We start from the raw sequence: 21,792 nt of genomic DNA on the forward strand, positions 1-21,792 counted from the left end.
ATTCCGGAGGTGGGGTCCGATCAGCTCTTGCCCTGCAGGGTTTCTGACTGGCTATGCAGATTTTTAAAACCGTTGCTTTGGCGACAGTTGCCACCACAGCACAAGCATCTTAAACAAGGAGCTTCTGCCTGAGATGCTGAAGTCGTCATAGAAGTTAGGTATAACTTCGCTCCTTAACTATTTGTGGCTGACTCCGCCTCCTGTGGCAGCCATTTTGTGGCTGCACCCACCACACTGTAGATCAGAATTCCAGCGGTGCCCACAGGCTCAAAAAGGTCAGGGACCCCTGGTTTAAACATACATAGGCCAGGATCTGAAGAATCTCCCAAATAATTCTGTCCCCTGAAGAATTCTGTTTTTTAATACCAGCTTACCCCAACCCAGTAATGTAGGAGAAGCCATTTTTACAATATGCCTTTCCAGACCACAGGGTGGGAATCTGCCGTTCCGTGAAATATGTCAAATACTCTTCAGATCTCAGCCATGAATTTAAAGGAACTCTGGCAGAAATAAGTAGCTTGGATTGATATTTTCCACAGTGCTTTTACTGCAAATTTAAGTTAAAGGAATCCACCATGATTAATAGGAATGAAAGCTTCAGAAGAGCACTACGAATCAGACCAGAACGGCTCTTCTACAGATGCACTCAAGCACTGTGTAAATTCAACACTGTATACATGCAAAACCATGAGGGAATTTTTCTAAGAGGTAGTCAGTACTTCTTACTAGCCTGCAATAAGCTCAAAAACATTTTTTTAAAATTCCTTTGTGAACTCCCAGCTCTCATTTCCTGAAGGAGGAAGGAAGCTAAATATATACATATGGAATGCACAGGAACTGTTCTGCAAATGGCAAAGAAATATGATGTCCAGGAAAAGCCCAGCAAACTACACAGCAGCTATAACGTCTCACCCAACAATGGCTTATGCTACTCTAAGATGTCAACCAGATGTTGGAGTTGCATTAGAAGACTGATACTTCCCCAAAAAAAGTAGTAAGATTATACTGCTTGCAGCATTTTGAGTTAACACTTTCCATAGCACTGATGGGCAAGATAGCACAGATAGATACAACTGGGTATTTTCACAAAACAAAAATAATAACCTGTTCAATTTCAAAAATATGCCAAATATTGTTACCTAAATTCTGAATGATTTTTTTTTTTGAATGAAAACAGTCCAATAATTTCAGGGTTGGTAAGAATGTACTGAACGTATTTCAAATTTCTCCCCACCACCAGCAAAATAAATCCCCTACCACCACAATAGTTCCTTCTTTCCCCATTCATGTCTGCTTTGCCCTTTCTTTCGACCTCGTGCTCCCAGATCTTTCTACTATCAAATTTATTTCGAAGATTTCTCTTTTCTTCCTTAGAAGACACCCTTAGCAGAAAGATTTCGCATTATCTTATGCAAATCTCAGCCAGTGACAGGTGCTTTCTTTTTCTTTCTTTGAGATGGATTACATTGTAACATACGAAGTGCCAAAATACAAACTCAAATACGCGATGACAAATTCAACTCACTAGATATCACATGATTTTCAATTCACAGCTAACTCTGGAAAAAGAAAGTACTACAATTCTGTTACTTAAAGCATTACATGTAAAGTAGAGACACCTTTTTACAAAAGCAAAGGAAGCAGTAAGCCACAATTTCCATCCAGTAGGATGATCACTGAACACACTTAAGCCCCAGACCATACTTGAAATATTAAATAAACTACATTTCATAAGAGAAAACATATTATTAAAGCTTAGCTGGGTAAGTAGGAATGTCACCCATGCCTCCACTCTGAACAGGTGCCTCATAAAAAATTAACATCCCTGGAATCGCTGGATGCAGCACTTCTGAGCCATCTCTTTAATTATACATGAATGCATTGCTACCTGCATAAAATAGGCCAAGAGGCACACAGAAATCATCCCTGTTCCGAGATTTCTCAGGTTCCCTTGCCAAGTAAACAATCTGGTATTCATGAAGACATGCATCTTGTAAAGACCTATGGATGATAACACTGGTATGTTACAAAGCAGAGTAAAACAGAAGCATGCTAAACTTTCGTAATCACAGTCCCAAACTAATGTAGCAAAGCAGAAACAATTAGGCTTTGCGAAATACAGTGTCAGCTTTACTACAATATGTCATTTATTGCCTTTTGGGTGTTCTGACCGAGCAGATTACAAACTAAACAGTTTATTGACCCATAACACCGCTTTATATCACTCAAACTCTCCCAACAAATAAAATATACAATACAATGCACAACACACATAACAAAGAGTCAATTACAGGATAACACCACTGAAGAATCTAAATATCTGACCCAAGAGCAATCAATCTAGTAGATTTTTAAAAAGAAAGAGCAGATCAGGGATTCCCAACCTTTTCGAGTCTGTGGGCATATTTGGAATTCTAAGACAACAAGATGGTGTTGCAAAATGGTTGCCAGAGAAGGCGGAGCCAGCCACAAAATGACTGCCACAATTTAACTTCAGTAGCACAATGTAGATTTGTGTGCTGTGGTAGCAACTAGGAGTGGATAAGCCCAAACCAGAAAACCCCCGACAAAATACCTTGTCGGTATTTGGGGGGCTGGGGTTGGTTTCAAATGAAATAGGTGGCAATAAAAGGGAGTAAAAAATCAGATCCTAAAAAATGCAGATTTTTTTTTGGCATTACATTTTTGGCCTCCCACATTATAACAAAACTGTCTCCCCCTCTTCCTCCCTTCCTCATCTGCAGCCTGGCTGTGTCTAGTGTTAAAACTACATTCACTATCTTCGAAGTCCACAGTTTATAGCTGGATTCGGCCAGGCCGAGCCCAGCATTGAACTGCGGGTTCGGCCTGGTCATTGACTCCACATGCAAAGTCCATTAGATCTTTGGAGGCAGAGCCTGCAGTTTAAAGCTAGACCAAGTCAAACCAAGCCCACCATATGCTGGGCTCAGCCTGGCAGGGTCCAGCATTCAATTCTGTGCCTGCCTCCAGACTCTACATGGGTCTCAGAGACAGCAGGTGGCACAGGTTCAGCTTTGTGTCCCCCGCTGCCTCCAAGACCCATGTGGCGTTCAAAGGCAAGAGCATTGGGAGGGGGGTCAATTTAAATAACCCAAAAAAATTCAGAAAAATCTTTTAAAACTTCTGGGTCTGTTAAACCCAAGCTCGAACATACTGAAAAGATTGCCACCACTAGTGGCAACTGCTGCTAAACTAATATTTTAAAATTTCTGCACAGTCAACCAGATCTCCAATAGTTAATATGAAGCCTTGCTGAGCAAAAGTCCCATCTGGCACCACTCACTTCCTAAAAATACTTGGGGGGCACCAGAAAAGGTCGCAGTGGATGCTGATGGAGATCCCTGGAGCAGATCATAAAAATTCTCCTGTGTATCTCTTTTTACAAAAAAAAAAATCTTACAGCTGTTAAGTTGGCCACATTTGAAGAATTCTGAAATTCAGCACTGCATACGTCCATTACAATTCAACAAATCATACACATATCCCTTGCTCACTTTGGGTCCTGTAGAAAGGTACATTAAAAGTATGTAACTAAACAAACCACTACAGCAGGGTGGTTCCAGATGTTCATGGACTCGGATTCCCATCAGCTCCTGCCAGCATGGCCAATTAGCGGAGCTAATGGAAATCATAGTCCATGAAAATTTGGAGGGCCGTATGTTGGAGACCCCTGCACTACAGTAATTGTCTTATGTATTTTGTTGTATGACTACCTGGATATTTGTGACGTAAGTACGGGCACTTTTCAAATCCACATCAAAGCTGCAAATTTATAGTCTACAATTATGTTCACAATGACCCTATATGGGAAGGAGAGGGACTTCAGTCGAGGATAATGGCATAGAGTCAACCTGAAGGATAGATAATGTTCACTATTCTGTAATTCTTATATAGAGTTTACTAAACAGTTTGGTGGAATTCTTTTTCCTGCCTCCATGAGATGGGGTGGAAATCACCTACCTCCAAGAGAATGCTCACTGTTCTATCATTCTTCTACAGAGTTTACTAAACAGTTTTGTGGGGGGAAACAAAAATTTAAAAAGTAAAGGACCAAAATTGTTTAAAATTTGTGGTAACAGAAAGGACATCTAATGTTAAAAGGTTACTACAGAGCAGAGGAAAAACCTCCCTATCACTTAAACATTGAACACATGTACCTGAACTTTGCATTACGCCACCATGTCTTTGGACTCTTCATCTATATATTTTAACTCAGCAGACATTTAAATCTGCAGACAAGCACCTATATATCAAAGCATAAATATGTCCACATCTAATTAATTTCTGATTTAGTATTTCTTAAATTGAACTCTTTTGCACAACTCCCTGCATCAATAGTCTGAAGACAAAGAAATGTGGAAAAGGAGCCTTTCGTCGCAAAATCAGATAATTCTAAAATGGGAGAGGTGAAGAAAATACTTACTGTGCAGCTCACGATGTATCACATCTACTAAGTTAGGTTCATCTCCCCACCAGAAAATCCATAACTCCTTACAATCCGGCTTGACATCACGACGCCAGACACACAGCAGATTGGCCTGCAAACAGCGGATGAAGCTCAGAAGAATTGGATCGTCTTGAGCGGGGGCTGAGATAATAGGGCCACAGTCGCCATGGCCTTCAAAGTTATACCTCCGCCACTTGATGCCAGTGAGTTCCGCCTGCAGGAAACAAAATTGAAATGTATTAAAACTCTGGTTAGGAAAACTTACATCAGTGGTTCTCAATCTGGGGGTCGGGACCCCTTTGGGGGTTGAACGACCCTTTCACAGGGGTCTCCTAAGACTCTCTGCATCAGTGTTCTCCATCTGTAAAATGGATAAATGTTAGGGTTGGGGGTCACCACAACATGAAGAACTGTATTAAAGGGTCACGGCATTAGGAAGGTTGGGAACCACTGACTTACATCCATTCATTTCCAAGCAAAAAACCTTGAATCCCCAGGTTTACTATAATGCAATTGCAAACTAACCCTGATGCTCCAGAAAAGCTGTTTGACGCACCGATAGAAAGATTAGCATGCCTTGTTAAGAGCTCCTCTAGTATGCATTTTGAACTACTTATTTCATTACCATTTTTTACAGCCCTGTCCACGAGTCCAAGTGGCCCACCACGGCCCAGCAGCCACCCCATCCCTTCACTCCCAAGGGGGGTGGGGAGGCTTCAAAAGCACAGCGTGGGGAGGCTTCAAAAGCGCAAAAGCCTCCCTGCCTCCAAGAAGTCTTCATTGGGTTTAGCAACTTATGCCAAACCAAAAGGGTGGCTTACATCTCAACTCTTGGCTGCTGCCATAATGTGCCCTAACCCACTCCCACCACGCCAGCGGCTGCAGGAGCATTGGTGCCACTTCCAGTGCCACATTTCAGCCCCAGGGAGGGCCATGGCAGTTGGACACTGGTGATTTCACCCCTCTGCTGAGGTAAATGCCCCAGGAAGGGCAAATCTGCCGGCACTGCCACTCACCACTCACAGCAGATTCATCACCTCCCCCCCTCCCCAGATAGGGCTCTTAAAGTTAATTTCATTGTTTCAGAACACTATTTATTAGTAATTTAACTATTCATGATTAAAATATCCAACATGACATAGTGGTTAAGAGCGGGGGACTCTAATGTGAAGAACCGGGTTTGATTCCCTACTCCTCCACATGAGCAGCAGACTCTCATTTGGTGAACTGGATTTGTTCCCCCACTCCTGCACATGAAGCCTGCTGGGTGATCCTGGCCTAGTCACAGGTCTCTCAGAACTCTCTCTGCCCCATCTACCTCACAAGGTGTCCGTTGCAGGGAGAGGAAGTGAGGGCATTTGTAAGCTGCTTTTGAGCCTTCTTACAGGAGAGAAAGGCAAGGTTTAAATCCAAACTCTTCTTCTTTATAAAATTTCACAATCCTGAATCAATACTTAATTGATCAATTAATCAAACGGGTTTTGGTCAGAAAGCCCTGTTCCTCCCTTACTCTGAATTAATGGGACAAGAGTATTGCTTTGAATGGGCTGTTCCTTAAAACAGTTCAAATTTTTTTAAAAAAAACACCAGGTCCTATTAGTGCTCCTCATTAAACTTTCAGGGCCTCTTTAAAAGGAAGACTATTGATATTCATGCAGCACAAGTTCAAGGTTAATCCTGCAGAAAATGAATAAGGAGAAACTTCAGAAAAAAACTAAGCATGTTTCTGTGGAGTTCTTCTCCTTCAGAACTTACTATGCTTTGTAGGTAAAGACTATTTTAGGGAACAAAGAAGCCACAGAAACAAAATACGTGAAAACCCGAATGGCAAGCAGCTGTAGTTTCATTTTCAGGGGCATGTTGCTGTTGACGCTCCTGATTTCAACACTGGGTCTACTGAAATTCCAAAAACTACTGTTGCAAACATTATGGGATGGATTGATCCCCAGACAGGCAGCTATTTATTTCATTACAAAATGGAAGCAGAGAGACTCTTAAGTTACTTCATGTTAATAAAAAATGGTTTTTCTTCATTTTCCTTCATTTCAGTTCAATTTATAACATTATGACCTATTCTGAAATTACATTTTTAAACCACTCAGTTTTGTAATGCTTCTTCATCAATTTCCAAATACATGCATCTGCTACTGGCGTACCTAAGACTAAAAGAACAGGATTACTACTCAGATTGTTCATATTTTTTTAATGTAATATCAGAAATTTTGGTCATTAGTGACTAATCACTCTTCTAAAGTATAAAATACATTTCAGAAATCATTTGGCATGTTAGGGGAAACAGAAAGCAGTTCCCTTGTTTCAAAAGCAAACAAACATTTAGAGTTCTGGTACCACTTATTTATATTCTGCCTACAGATGGAGACAAATGTGTAAAACAAATTAATGAAAATTCATGTGCATTCACCCAAATTCATTATGTGAATTATTAAATTGGTACACCCAATGGCTACATGCTCTCGTGCCTAGCACATCCACTGTGTTCTTCATAAATATATGCTCCAACATGGGAAGAGTTAAAAATAAAATATGAAGACAATATAAATGTAAAGACAAAGAAAGTCAAGATGGTTAAATTCTTATCAACAATGAGCAGAGGAGATTTAATTCTGAACTATGACCAGTCCAGTGATTTAGTGCTTGGGGTGGAAGAAGGCTCTGGAGGAGAGCCAACCACAAAAATTAAGGGTTTGGGATGCCCTTTTTATTTTCCTGGGTGCTAGTGGAGGACATCTGCTATTTGGAGCACAATTAGGATCTGCACTGACATTGCATCAAAGCTCTATAACCTGGCTGCTCACTGGTGGACTTTTGGTTATTTTCAGAGTGAAGCAACATCAGAATGAAGGACTGGATCCCTCACTGGTCTGAGTCCAGAATCCTAACAGTGATGAGATGGTTGAATCTTATTAACATACAAAAGGGTTGTATGAAAGTGCCCAAGAAATTGCTGCAGGGAATACCTCTAAATCAGGGGAGCAAAAAGACATGAGGCCACTGCTCAACAATATCCTTGGAGGAAGTCAAGAGAGTGCACAAGGTGTCTGAAAGCAATCCTGACCCTCCAACAAAAACATGTTTTGGGAAGATCAGAAGGCAAAGAAGCAAAAGAAGAGCCTTTGAGAAAAATGACTGTACATGTGGAGATCTGCCAGTGAGCGATTCGGATCACACAGGGGAACATCACCCCAATCCTACTGCCCTTTCAGCTCATGTTGTATTAAACAGTCCTACATGCAGCCTCATTTCTTTTTCCCATAGAGAACTTCTTCACATTCTGTTCCTTCCCTCTCCCTCCAATATTATGAAGTTAGTCCTAAAGAACCACTGGTATTAAAACTGCTATACACTAGAAGACCATCAGATCCTCTGAAGAAGCCAGCCACAGATATAGGCAAAACGTCAGGAGAAAATGCTACTGAAACACGACCATACAACCTGGAAAACCCACAACACCCTAGTGATTCCAGCCGTGAAAGCCTGCAACAATATACTAGAGACTGCATGCCCAGATCTCTGGAGGCAGACAGAAAGGGTGCTGAATGGAGAGGAAAATATGGCTTATCCTTTTCAAGAGTAACTACTGCTCCCCCCAAGAGAACCACCTAATAACAAATCACATGACTGCAATGTACTGTCTGGCACTGAATGTCCTGTTAGTTGAAGCATTTCTTTCCCATTGCTTGCATCCATTCCCTCATTTCCTCTCTAGACAGCATCACACTGCTCCCATTGTCCAACAGCAGCTACTTTGCTAACTTCTTTCCTTTCCAGGATCTTAACTACAGCAATTGAGAGCTCTTCTTCCTCCCCAAATAAAATAGGACTGCTCAGTGACCAGACATTTGGTAAGAAGGGTAAGGATCATATGCCTCAACTCATTTTTAATAGAAATGACAATACAAAGGGACATTAAAAGCTAGGCTTTCAACGACATCATTTAGCTTTTCCAATTCCAAAAGCACTTCAAATTACAAGTTTGTGTTACAATCTGATTGCTCCCCTGGTAATACCATGCAAGTTTTTGACTACTCTGAATGTTACTACCATCCAACAGCTGGTGTCTTGTTTGGTTTTTAAGTAGAGTATTAAATCTTATGCATACCAATCAAATTTCCAGAACAAATGTCCTAGTTATACTAGGTTTAAGCTTCTTCAGCTACATCCACTGACTATGGTGCCACCGACCTTACTATTGGATATATAGTTTCAGTAGCCTCATATTATTGTTGCATTCTTTTCAAATGTAGATACTAGGAATTTTCTGCATACGAAGTGCACGTCCGCCACTGAACTATAGATCCTCCCCTATTTCTCCACATTTTTCCTAAGATCACTCCAGTGTCAGTACCATTCTGAATGAAGCCAAGTGTCAGTACCATTCTGAAATGAAGCCAAGCACAGCGGACACCAATGTTGCCTGCTAGCACCAACTATGCAAAATGCAAGACAAATTACAAAAGCTGCCCTCTTCATCTTTACGGTCAAACAAAGTTAAGACTCAGAAGGAAAGCTACACTTCCAAAATTCTATCCTCAAGAAAAAGTGGAGTGCTACACAATTGCACTACCCAATTCCCCTACAGTTCCTTGATAAGTGATTCAATCATGACTTCCCATTTTAATACTGATGGCAACTATCAACACAATATCAACCTAACCAGATTCCATCATCATGTGAGCGCCCAAGTTCAACATTCTAGCTGCATGTACATAATTTGAAGTTTCATACATTGTCAAAATAATTTCAGAACTGACAGAGCCTTTCCCAGGCTTTAATACTTTAAGAAACCCTTTCAAATTCTCCTGACCACTACACAGAACAAACTCAATAAGCATCTTACAAGGCAGTTACTGCCAATTTAAACTAAAGCTGAGCTTTGTGATCACATTACGGAATACATCATAATTTTTCCCACAAAATGCTGTATCAGTAATTTGGAAACCTGAGATCTCATAGTATTTTAGTTTCCAGCTGGCTCTTTCTTGGGGGGGGGGGGGGGGGGAACAGAGTTAAGATGCTTCCTAAGTGCTACATGCAGCCAAGCAACATAACTTCTCCATGGCCCAGGGCCAAATCTCCTCATTCATCAATGAGGGTTATTTGCTCAAAGACCACTGTCTCCAAGGACTAAAATCCATCTAAGCAGTGACTGCATATAATTCATATCTCCTAGAAAGCATTACAAGGAAAGAGGTTCGTCTTATGCCACATTTTCAAAAGGCCAATAAACCTAAAATTCAAATGAAGTTTGTATACTGCAGCAAATCAAAATGCACGTGGACACAGTCCAATATATATGTAACTGTGCAAGACATGACTTTGCTATACTAAAGAAAACATACAACTTTTACCCATTTTGGCCTAGGCTAAAATGTTGGCGTGACTCTTTCCCAAAAGGATAAAAAGGAATACGTCGGCAATCCTTTGATACTTCCTTGTTATTGTAACAATGGAGTTCAGCTACCACTTTAATATTTCCATCAAGCTACACTCTAGGCAGAAAAAGTTATTCTTACTGGTACAGAAAAGCTACCATTGCCACTTGAGTAGATGCACATTTAAGGCAGCAATTATATTTGCAATGAATACATTGGCATTTCCTACAGTAGACATTTAAGTATAAATACTAAGATCACATTCTTAAAACTCGCGAACAAGAAAGGACAACACCCCCAACAAGGCAGATAACAGTAATGTTAAGGGGTTTTTTCCTGCAGGGTAAAACACAACTGTGGGTAGCAGGAAAAACCACCACTAAGCTTGAGCCTTTCCAAATCCTTGTCCTGAGTTTCCCTGCCAGACTACAGCCTCTGGGACTGTACTCTGTAAAAAATGTCTGTGTACGCTAAATACAATGATCAGCCATATGTAGTTTGACCCTAAAAGATTTACTAGATGTTCAGCAGCTAATCAATTGGCTATGGGAAGGCCATAAACATACACACAGAACCCCATGTTTATTAGGCTACGACTGCCCAGCCCAAACTGCAGTATTACTAGGAGAGCAGCCAGCTTCTAATGATTTCACAGTGTCTAAAAAATTATCCCCAAGAGGCCTCTGTAATGCATCAAATGAACTTTTGCCTCAGCTGGTCCCCAATCATACTTACAAGCAAGAGCCACCAGGTCATATTCAGCTCATCAAGGATTTTCTTATAGAATTTTTTTTCTCTCAGAAACAGCGACAGGTAGATCATCCACAAAGAAATAGCTTGAGACTTATTAACAGAATAAGGCAGTGGTGGTGAACCTATGGCACTCCAAATGTTCATGGACTACAATTCCCATCAGCCCCTGCCAGGGACTAGGGAGAAAGCCTAAACATGTTACTGTGTTTCCCCAAAAATAACACAGGGTCTTATATTAATTTTTGCTCCAAAAGATGCAGTGGGCTTATTTCCAGGGGATGTCTTATTTTTTTCCCATGATTTTGCACCCCCCACCCCCACTCCACATGACCAGATCAGCTGTGTCAGGGAATCTGTAACTAGGGCTTATTTTTGGAATAGGGTTTATATTTCAAGCATCCTTCAAAAATCCCAAAAAATCACGCTAGGGCTTATTTTCGGGTTAGGGCTTATTTTCGGGGAAAACAGGGTAGATGTTGATTGTATTATCTTCTTATATTCTACATTTTAACTCCAGCAGACTTACTTCCAGTTAAATTTAAATTAGCCAGCACATGTATACAAACTAATGATTTGAAAGACTAGGAAAATCTGCAGCAGCTACGTTAAACCCAAAGTAGACATGAGTCAAAATTTCATCAAGTGTATGAAGAAAAAAGCAGAATTCCTTTTGTTTCTAAGCAACCTATTTTTAAATGCCTCGGTTTATTTTTAAACAAAGTGATTCAAAGATATTTTATAACAGACTTCAGACAAGCACCCAAGACAATATTGTTCAAGAACATTTGGCCGGTGATTCCTAAGCACTGTTATTCTGAGCCTAGACTATAACCATGTTCCACTGTTTGCCCAACTTTAATTGTTCATGGTGTCTTTATTTTGCTTGTAAGTTTTCATTGTTCGGTTATAACAGTATTAAAATACACTGTAAGTCACCTTGAGGCTTCAACAAATGACAACATATAAACATTTAAATAAATAAAGATAAGGAAGCAGCATGCGTGGTACAGTGGTTAACTGTAATCTGGAGAACAGGGTTTGATACCCTGCTCCTACACATGATCTTAGACTAGTCACAGTTCTTCAGAACTTTCTCAGTCTCACTGGCCTCACCAGCTGGGTGATCTTAGATTAGTCACTGTTCTTCAGAACTCTCTCAGCCTCACAAAATGTCTGTGGTGGGGAGAGGAAAGGAAGGACTGTCTTACAGGAGAGAAATGTGGAGTATAAATACAAACTCTTCTTCTTTTGGAAAAGCTAAATCCTTCAGTGACAAATTTTGCAGCAAGATGGGAGAGAATAATACATATAAGACTGTACCTAGGAATCAACACTATTGTGACAAAATTATTGATGCATCTAATTCTGAACATGGCCAGAGATTACAGATCAAAAAATCCATCCAGTGGGGCCACATATATATATAAAAGTTCCAATGCACAAGTGGTTTGAATGTCCAGCAGATGTTGGACTCTGCTCTGGTCTTCGCTCTTTTGTTGCTCTTGAAGGACAGGGGGATGCTAGCATGCAATTGGGAGGGATCAGAGTGAATTCGTTTTTGTACCCTAAGGATATGACCTATATGGGCCAGCTGTTGGCTTCTGACTAGATCCATGTTTGAGCAAAGGATGCTAGCCTGTCTCCATCGGTGGCGTTTTGGCATCATGCTTTCTTGGACTTGTTGTCCTGGTTGGGTCTATCATTCCTGGGGGAGAACTTGCAGTTAAACTGGCTCTTCCAGAACTGTTATCTGGGTTGAGTCCAGCTGATCCTTTTGGAGTTCTGTCAAAACTTGGCAACAAAAGGACTACTGACCAAAAGAATGTATGTCTGATCGCCTGAGGCTCTTGGGCATGGCCTTGGTCTTCTCTTTAGTCTCAACTAGTATCTGATTCAGGGCCTTGCCAAGCAGTTTTCCCCCTTGGAGAGGATATGCCAAAAAAAAAAACTCCTTGTCACCAGTGTGAGAAGATTTGATCTCAGGGTCAAGAGGTTCCTCCCCATCACCACCACCACGTTCTTGCATGTGGAGGGCTGCCAGACATCTAGAAAGGTGTTTGTAGTCCTCTGCTTTAAAAAATATGGCCTCTTGCTCAAAGATTTCTGGATCATATACCCACTCTTCACCTTCAGAGAAGAGTTCTCCCTTCTCCCTCTCAGACTCACTGTCAAGAGGGAATGATAGATCTCTAATGGGACTAGTATGAGATCTTTTTAAGGTTGCTTTGGCAAGTCAGGGTTTGCCCACCCAGAGGAACCCCACCCCAGTTAGGACTTGAGGTAGAGGCACAGTTTGAGGTTCTGGAGTCCAGATCTGGAATATCCTGCTTTATAACTTCCTCTTGCAGGATATCCCTGACAAAGGAATAAAAATCTTCTGAGAAGATGGGGGGGAGGGGGGTGACTGGTCATGGTTGTGATACCTCCCATTTAGCTCTTCCATCCTGCACCTGTTGGTGGGGGCTGGAAGTCTCCCCTACTTTGGCTGCACTGAACTGAAGCTTGCTGGAGTCTTCGGAGCCTCGGGAACAGCAGTTTGATGTTGTGGCAGCCACTCTGAGCAGATTCACATGCTTTTCACCTTCGGTGCTGAGCAGGCCACCACATCTTCTGGCTCCTGTAAAGCAGTCATTGCTGGTGTGCTAAAGAGGTCCTCCAAAGTTCCCACTGCCAGAGGAGCGTCCATCTGATCCTCTGACACGCTTCTCTGATTTTCAACTCTTATGAATGACTTGGGTCATCTGGCCACAGAACTGTTCAGGTACTAAAATGGCAGGAGGATCTCTTCCCCACATCTGGAAGTCTGCTGGCACTTCACTCGTCCCTTTCAAAGTCAAAGGAGGTGAATAGAGAAGACACAGAGAGACTGAAACAGAGAGCCTAGCACTAAAGGTAGAGAAATAAGTAAAAACAGGAGAACAGAGGTTAAGAAGGCACAGAATAGCTTAGGTAACCTAGCTAAGCCACTTCTTGAGGCAAGAAAAGAACTGACTCCAACAGTTCTGATTCCCACTCCAACAGGAAGAAGAGAAAAGAATTATTTCCTGCCTCCCCGATGGGATGATGGGAATCACCCACAAGATGTCCTCCAGCTCAGAGGAAAAGATGCCCTTTCTGCTTCACCCCTCCCTCCCTGCAGGTGCCCAGCTGATGAGGAGTCTGGCTGATAAGAGGGTTGAGGAAGACTGGCATGGATAGTTGAGAAGGGAGAAGCTGGAGGGAATTACAGCTCCCTCCTTCATCAATCTGGCAGGTCCCCCATTTGTTGTTACCAATTATTCCTACCTGCAAATAACAAGATTTAAGGCTAACAATTTTGCAACTTTGTTTCTATTCAATCTCTGAAGTTTGGGGGCTGCATTTAGATCATAGCCAGTGCTGTTGAAACAGATCCCTGAATATTTATTCTATGGGTATAAATACTTGATAACCCATTGTTTGGTTTAGATTCACCCCAGTGGAGGTGTATGCCTTCTAAGCAGGCTACTTATATAAACTTTCTTACATATGCATTTTAACAAATTAGACTGACTACATATGCACCACCCTGTTTCAACTTCTGTGTACTTTAGACTCTTCCTGTAAGTGCTTTTTCAATTAATCTACAACACAAATTGAACCAGCTCTGCAAGAAACAGAACTGGTTGTCAACTTTCAATAGGTATCAACCTCACTGGCTGATCCCCATTTCATACATTACTCAGCTAAAACTTGCAAAGGAAAAATAATAGAAATTATTTCAGTGTCTGTCTCTCCGGTGGCTATCTGAAAAACTGCACTGCAGCCAATATTTCTTGTGCAATATCTGTAAGTTATCATAGCCCAATTGTTGAACATTATTTTCATTATAGTTCTGAACATACAAATCACTTTTAGTGGATTGTTTTCTTAACCTCCATGATTTTCCTCATCTGTTACACCTAACCAAACTGTACTCTCTCCTAGTCCTATAGAGTTACTACCAATTGACTTAGATTCCCTGAAAAGAATGAGTCCTATTATCACTGCAGAGCATGCATGCTACATATTGTAAGCAGTCAGACTCCAGCAAAACCTCCAGAATTCTTCTTGCTAGTCCAAGGATTCCAGTTTTCTCCTCACAATTTGCCATTTTAAATTTAATTCTCAGGATTATCAAGTGCATTTTTAAGGATTGTTCTTATTAAAACTCTTGAACTGAAGAGCTTATCATGAATAAGCAATTTTCCACAAGCACATCACTTGCTGGATGAAGAACCGAAGCACAAAGTAGCCCATGAACAAGGAAGAAGGGGAAAAGGGGAAGGCCATCTAATATTGCCTTTGTCCCTTCCTCTGCCCCCTCACTTATATGTGCACCTCTCATAGGTGGCACAAAAGGGAAGGAACGCAAGCCAGTCTACAAGCAAGGCAGGGGCAGGACCCAAACAAAGCATCTTGTCAGCGTGTTCTTCCTGCCCCTATTCCTACTACCGGACTGTGCAATTTTGAGGAAGCAAAAAAAGAAAAGGGGAAATCTGGATTAGTAACCAACAAGAAAGAAATCCATTTATTTAATTTACTTCATTTATATCCCACCTTCCTCTCCAATGTGGACCCAAGGAGGCTTTTCTGCTCCATTTCATCCTCACAATGATGCTTTGAGGTAGGTTGGGCTGAGCGCATATGGCCGGTCCAAGGGTATCCAGCAAGCTTCTACTTGTAAAATTTGACCCTGGGGTCCTAGTTCAATAGTCTAACCACTACACCTCAGGTGCCATATCTGGCAGCGGGAGAAAGGTGACAGTTGATACCACAGGAATAAAAGGTGTCAGGTCAGGTCAGTATCAATAAACTAGGGATTCCTTAAGCAATGGCACTGCTGCTTGCAATAGAAGACAAAGGTCTGTTGGGATTCTTAACAGCTGTGATCACAGTTGAGTGATAGCAGCTGAGTAAGGAGTCCCCAGATGACAGGCATTCCTGGGACTTACTTTCACTACATAAACATGTACACAGACGGCCATTTTGCACATGGCGTTCTTCTAGCACAAAGGCAATAAATGCATACAGGAGGGGAAAGTTTGTGTTTGCAGCACAAACATTTAACTTTGCCGTGAGTACACCTTCCTGACTAGTGTACACATAACAAAACAAATAACACTTGTACGGCACCATGCAAGATGTATAAACTGGCTTATATAGATATCCCATTACCAAAAAGCTGTAAGGTGTATAAATGCTGGAATTCCAAACCTACTGCCATAATAAGACTGCCAGAGAAATCAAAGATTGCAACTAAAATATATACAAGCTCCAGGTGAGCATAGTTTCACAAAAACCACTCCAGCACTAAGAAGCTCCAATCTTGATATTCTGGGGCCCATTATTCTACTATATTCTACTCCAGACCCAAAAACTATCATAAACATTCATTTGGAAAAATGTGATCCCTGAATAGCCACCATCTCTAGAATCCGTCGGAACTCCAACATAGAAATTAGTTATATTAAGCACTGTGAATGAAGACGCTGCAAACCTTTTAACATTAAAAAAAACCCAGCACATCAGAAAACAATCAGTTAAGTGTGCCATCAATGAATAATCCTTAATCTTGGAGAAATAGCAGCTTGAGGCACTTTGCACCAGATGTACATCTCAGAAAGAAGAATTATGAGAATGAATGAGACTAAGCGCATAGGCCCATATAGGATTTAAGACTGGAAAATTGCCTACGTTTAGCCTCTCTAAGTGTCCATCACATAGATGTCAAATGATCACTGTCTCAATATTTAAAAAGTTGACATTCCAGAAGGAGGCACAAAAAATAATCTCTCTTCTTAATACAGTACAACATCCCAATCATTTATATTTGTCTCTGCCACTGTATTTCAGGGAATAGAAATAATATGGTCTGTAAAAGACCAGACAGCCTTCTGTGCTTTACAGGCTGCAGCATAATCACAGTAGTATCAAGATATATAATCTACCCAGTCTCAATCTCTTAGCAGCAACACTGGCACGGGTCCAGGAGACAGGTGGCCCAACAAAGGGCACAAAGTCCACCAAAAACAACACTCTAAACATTTGTTCCTCCAGCAAAGAGGAAGGAAAGAACACTCTGATTGCTAACATCCCAGAAAGTGCCATTCTCGGGACAAGAATATACATTTGCCCACTTGAACTAAGCAGGTGATATTTAAAATGAATTAAAAATGAATCACATTAATGGAGCAAAAAATGTGAAGCCCTAGGAGGCTTCCCCAGACTTTATCAAATGTTTGTGTAGTGGGGGGGGGGGGGGATCAGAAATTTTCTGGGGAAATTGAGAAACATCTCACAAAATATTTTCTATGTCATAAAGTGTGAACAAAGCAAGACTTTATAATGTTGTTTACGCTGCCTCTTCTACATCCTTAAAAGTCTTTCTAATTGTTCCAGTGGAGTATCCATGTTAGTATGGTACAGAAAATACAAACAGGAGTTGTGTGACACTTTAAAGGCTAAGATTTATTGAATCATAAGCTGTTTGCAGGCTACAGCGCCCTTCCATTATCTGAACCTTATGCTTCAATAAATCTGGCTGGCTTTAAGGTGCACAGGGCTCCCTTTTGCTTTTGCTGAAAACTATGCAATTCCTGGATTTTTGGTACAGCAATCAGTCTGTTACTAACTACTGCCTGATATCTTTGGAGAAGAGCGTGACTTATTGCCAGAGCACCAACTGAGAACACATGTCCCACGTTTGATCCCCAGCACCTCTGGTTAAAAGGAGATGGTAGTAGGTGATCCCTAACCTGGATGGTCAAGGCTAGAGTGATCTCATCAGATCTCAGAAGCTAACCAAGGTCAGTTCCAGCTAGTACTGGAATGTGAGACCACCAAGATAATCCAGGGTCACTACCCAGAGACAGGCAATAGCAAACCACCTTGAAAACCTTACAAAGTCGACATACATTGACAGCAACTTGATGGAAGCTTCCATCATCACCAGCAGATGATGAGAAAGACCTGAGACCTTGGAGAGTCACAGTCAGTCTAAATAGATAACAGTGACCTTGTTGAATTAACGGCCTGCTTAAGGCAGCTTCATGAATTCATCTTCAAAAGCATCAAGCAAAGCAGGAACAAGCAAAGAGGGGAGAGGTTTACAGGCTTTTTGGTGATGATGTTCCCAAGAATCATATATGTGACAGGAACTGCCTCTGGATTGCCACAGCACAGCTCCTGATTTTCCTACAAAACTCCAGGGATGGAAGCTCAGTCCCCAAGGTGAATCATATGTCAACGTGTTTCAGGATCTGTTGAAGTACCTGGGTGCCTGACAAAGCGTTTTAAGCACTGGCTTAAAGCACTAAAGGTGCCTGTTAATGTGACAAAGTATTTGTTAAGGTATTTGGCAAAGTGATAAATCATCTGTCAGTGCTTGGAGAGTGTCTGCAGGAGTACTTGGGTGCAAAATGGTTGTCAAAATTGTAATTGTAGCAAGGACTGAGGCGACAGAAATGAAAACTGAAAGCAGCTGTATGTGAAATGGATATTCTTCCTCTGTCTATCTCCACCTTCACCTCCCTTTGTCATCTCCCTGGCTTCAAAATGCAGATAAGTTCCTCGCAACAGGGACCCTTCCTTGTACTCTGCAAAGCATCACACACACCAAGCGCCATTTCAACACATGGTAGGCACTTGAGGTAGAAAACAATACGAAGGGCAATTCTCACCAATTCTACATTCTGACTGAAACCCCTCTTCCCAGTTTGACTCCAAAGGTTTTCCTGAAAGTCCACTGACCCACAGATATACAATGGGTGGTGTACAGAAGTCTGTCATGGAACAAGGGCAGTCAGGAATGTCTCCATTTGAGCCGCACAGCTTCACACAGGTGGCATACGATCCAAGCCGCTGATTACCCTAAAACTACTAATAGGCGCAAATGTTTTTGTGGATAAAGCAGTTTTTATTAGCCTTCAGACACAATCCAAACATGTAAATGCTACAAAGGAACAGAAACTTAGTTTTGCTTTTTGAACGTTAAAGTCAGAAACACCAGCTAAATAGATTCCATATTTATACAGCCAGTCCATCAAATAACCGCAGACTGACCTCATAGGATTGCAACTATTCCTAGTCAGACAAAAATCTGGCTATGAAATGAATAACTTAATTTTTCAGATTTTTATTACCACATGCAGATGTTTTACTGAAACTAACTTTGAACTGTATTTTAAAAGAAGTGTACTACTCTATGGAAAAGCACCTCAGTTAATCAACACAACGTAATTTAGTAACAAACTTCAGAAAAACTGTGTCTGTAATAGTGATGAAGGATTTCAGGATATTTCATTTTATAAGAAACGAAACCAGCAAGTAGATCGTGCTCAGAATCAAACATGGACTTGAAGAAAAATCAGACAATTAAAAAATTACAAAATGTATTAAAATATTTCTATTCCACATTTTCTCTTGACTCAAGGCAGCAAATGCAAGCCATCCCTTGCCATCTGATTCTTCTGTACTAGATTTTTTTAAAAAAACTATCCAAGACAAGATCTAAGTATCATATACATTTTTTACACCAACCCTGGAGTCGAAGGGACCCTCAAATTTCTTGACATCAAGGTAAGTTAGGACTTTTTCAGTTCCACCTAAGGTGAAATTGAAAAATATCATTACTTCAATTTAGCATTACTTCAATTTAGCATTAACATCATGCACTATAGCCAGCCTTTTGTATTCTTGGAGGAAGGTTGCAAACCGACCAAACAAAGTAGTCACTATTAACTGACAAGAAACTTAAACCATGGTTGAAAGATGATATCATGCTGCCAATTCTCAGATACCCAACAAGAGGGCATGCCTTTCCCAAAATTAGCTTTATTTTTGAAAGCAAGCTTGAATACAAATATTTTTGCATTCAAGACTCAAATCTACCATCACCCACACTTGCTTCTACTCCTTCAAGAGCTCTGTCGCAAAAGCACTGGTAGTCGAACTTTAACTCCTCATTCTGGTACAGCAATCTTGCCTGCTAGAAATCCACAGTTCTTGCTGCAGGGCAAAGTGAAGGCACCACATAAGGCACTGAAGGAGGAAGGAAGATAAGCAAACCAGTCAGGATTCTGTGGGAAGCTGGCCCTGCTAAGCATTCCATCTCACAAGTCTCTCAGAGGAACAGGAGACTCCCTCTTGGTACCCAAGTACACTATTGAGAAAGCACTCATCGCTAAGAACGTTTCAGCTTAGCACCAACAGAATTCCTTCTAGCTTAACATTATAAGGAAGCTGACCCTCAGCCAGAAGCCTGATATTTATCTTCATAGCTGGATGCTGAAAAGTACATTATTTACATTCCAAAAATCAAACTGACAGATTCTATTTACCCAAAAGTCACCACAGCCCAGGCAACAGCACAAACATATTAAAAAAGTGAAATAATGAACCACAACTCTAAATTTTCTATTGCTATAAAAAGCAGCAGTAATAAAACAACACTTCAAATAGCTTTTTTTAAAAAATGCTTACACAGACACACACATCCAACCCTCAAACGCATGATGGGGAATGGATGGCGAGTTATTCAATACAGGCTATACCTCATGAAAATTCCGTTCACCATTTGTGGCAGTCCTTAAAGAAACATGCACTTATCTTCAAGTGGCACGATGACTTGAATGTTATTACACAACTTTGAGAAGGATAAGCGTCCTTTTTTTGAATACCGCATCTCACATATAAGTGATCATCTCATCGTGAAGTACCATAAGAGAAAATATTTCCATTCGCTTTTATATAAAAAAGGCACTTATACTAAACAAAGAGATAATGAACATTAGACACTGCATTGTGTGTATATGCTACAGCCATGGATATGTGCACTCACAGCATACAGCTCACCATTCATTTAATAAAACAGATTAACCCAAAAGGTATTGTTGCTGCACAACTTCCCTTTGCAAGACACAGAGGGTATTGGGTTGTACCCAATTTGGAAGCCAGAATCTATATAGTGGATTGACCTACAAAACATTAACATAACAGAACTACAGTTAGAATATTTTATGACTCCAAGAGCCAATCAAAAATATTCATTACAATGGCCACAATCCAGCAAACTGCTCTAAAAGCATAAATACTAAACCATATCAGAAGACTTGAATCTGGTTTCCCCTGGACAAAAAAGTTTTTTTTGCTATAGTTTTCTGGAACTTTTCTTTCCTAAATAAGGGGCGGGGGGGGGGGGGTTCCTAGTGTTTTACCCTGGCAATGAGTTAAGAGTACATGTCATATCAAAACGATTTTACAAAAGAATCCAAGAGTTGCATCACTATGTCTATATGTTATTTGTACATCAATGTTCGCTTCTCTATTAAGTTAAAGAGCTCAAAGCCGTTGACACAAAGGGAAGGAAGAGAGCAGAAAAGATTTTAAAAGTGATGTGATTGAAAGAATGACAAAAGGGAACTGAGGCCATTGAATAGCTGTGTCCTCGGGGAAATCCAGCATACTGAGACAAGGAGATCTTGTAACAGCTGAACATATTGGCAAATTAAGGGTTTTTTTTTCAAGGCTTTATGTACAATATTTTGTACAAGCTATTAACATTTCTTTGTAAGAACTAAAGTCAATATTACTTTTTGCTTAAGAATAATGCTTTGCCTTTTCAGTGCCTTAATCCATTTAAACAAATTAATTTAACAATATACCCTCAGTCCAGACAACTGCAGGAACAAACAGGCAACATGTTCTGCTGAGCAAAAATGCCTAGCTGTGCACTGCACAAGTGAATTCTCATCAGAAGGATAAATGCATATTATATAGATACAGATTAAGGTTTCCCTACAGCCAGTTTGCAAAAAAGTCTGCCTGTATCCCAATATATAATTTCTCTACAAGGACTGCATGCGCTGGATTACGCCATATTTTTGATCTGGTTTGACAGCTACCCAACTTGACTTAAAACTGTTTGATTAAACTATCATTTTTTTGGGGGGGGGATATTTAAGAAGTCCACTCCCCTGGAAAAAAAATACCCTTGTTTCTCAGCTTCAGGAAGTTTTTAAAAGCAATTTAGTGACTTGTACACTGGAGCTAACAGGATATTGTCTGTGGAGACAAAACAGTGTACAGAAAATGTAACAAGGGGTTACAGCCACTGTATTAAAACAGATCCTTTTTATCAGACAACCAACTCTTCAGTGACAAATACTATTAAGGCACTTT

The 21,792-nt window shown here is 40.7% G+C and overlaps 1 protein-coding gene across 2 annotated transcripts in view; it reads right to left on the reverse strand.

The window, feature by feature from the left end:
* Positions 1–21,792, reverse strand: part of MED13L (mediator complex subunit 13L) — a 190,593-nt gene that overhangs the window by 161,277 nt on the left and 7,524 nt on the right. For both annotated transcript variants that reach the window (XM_048513786.1, XM_048513785.1), the window contains exon 2: positions 4,445–4,682. In XM_048513786.1, coding sequence (XP_048369743.1) covers positions 4,445–4,682 — 238 coding nt within the window. The remainder of the gene's footprint in view (positions 1–4,444; positions 4,683–21,792) is intronic.

This window comes from Sphaerodactylus townsendi, linkage group LG13 (assembly GCF_021028975.2).
Source record: "Sphaerodactylus townsendi isolate TG3544 linkage group LG13, MPM_Stown_v2.3, whole genome shotgun sequence".
NCBI lineage: Eukaryota > Metazoa > Chordata > Lepidosauria > Squamata > Sphaerodactylidae > Sphaerodactylus > Sphaerodactylus townsendi.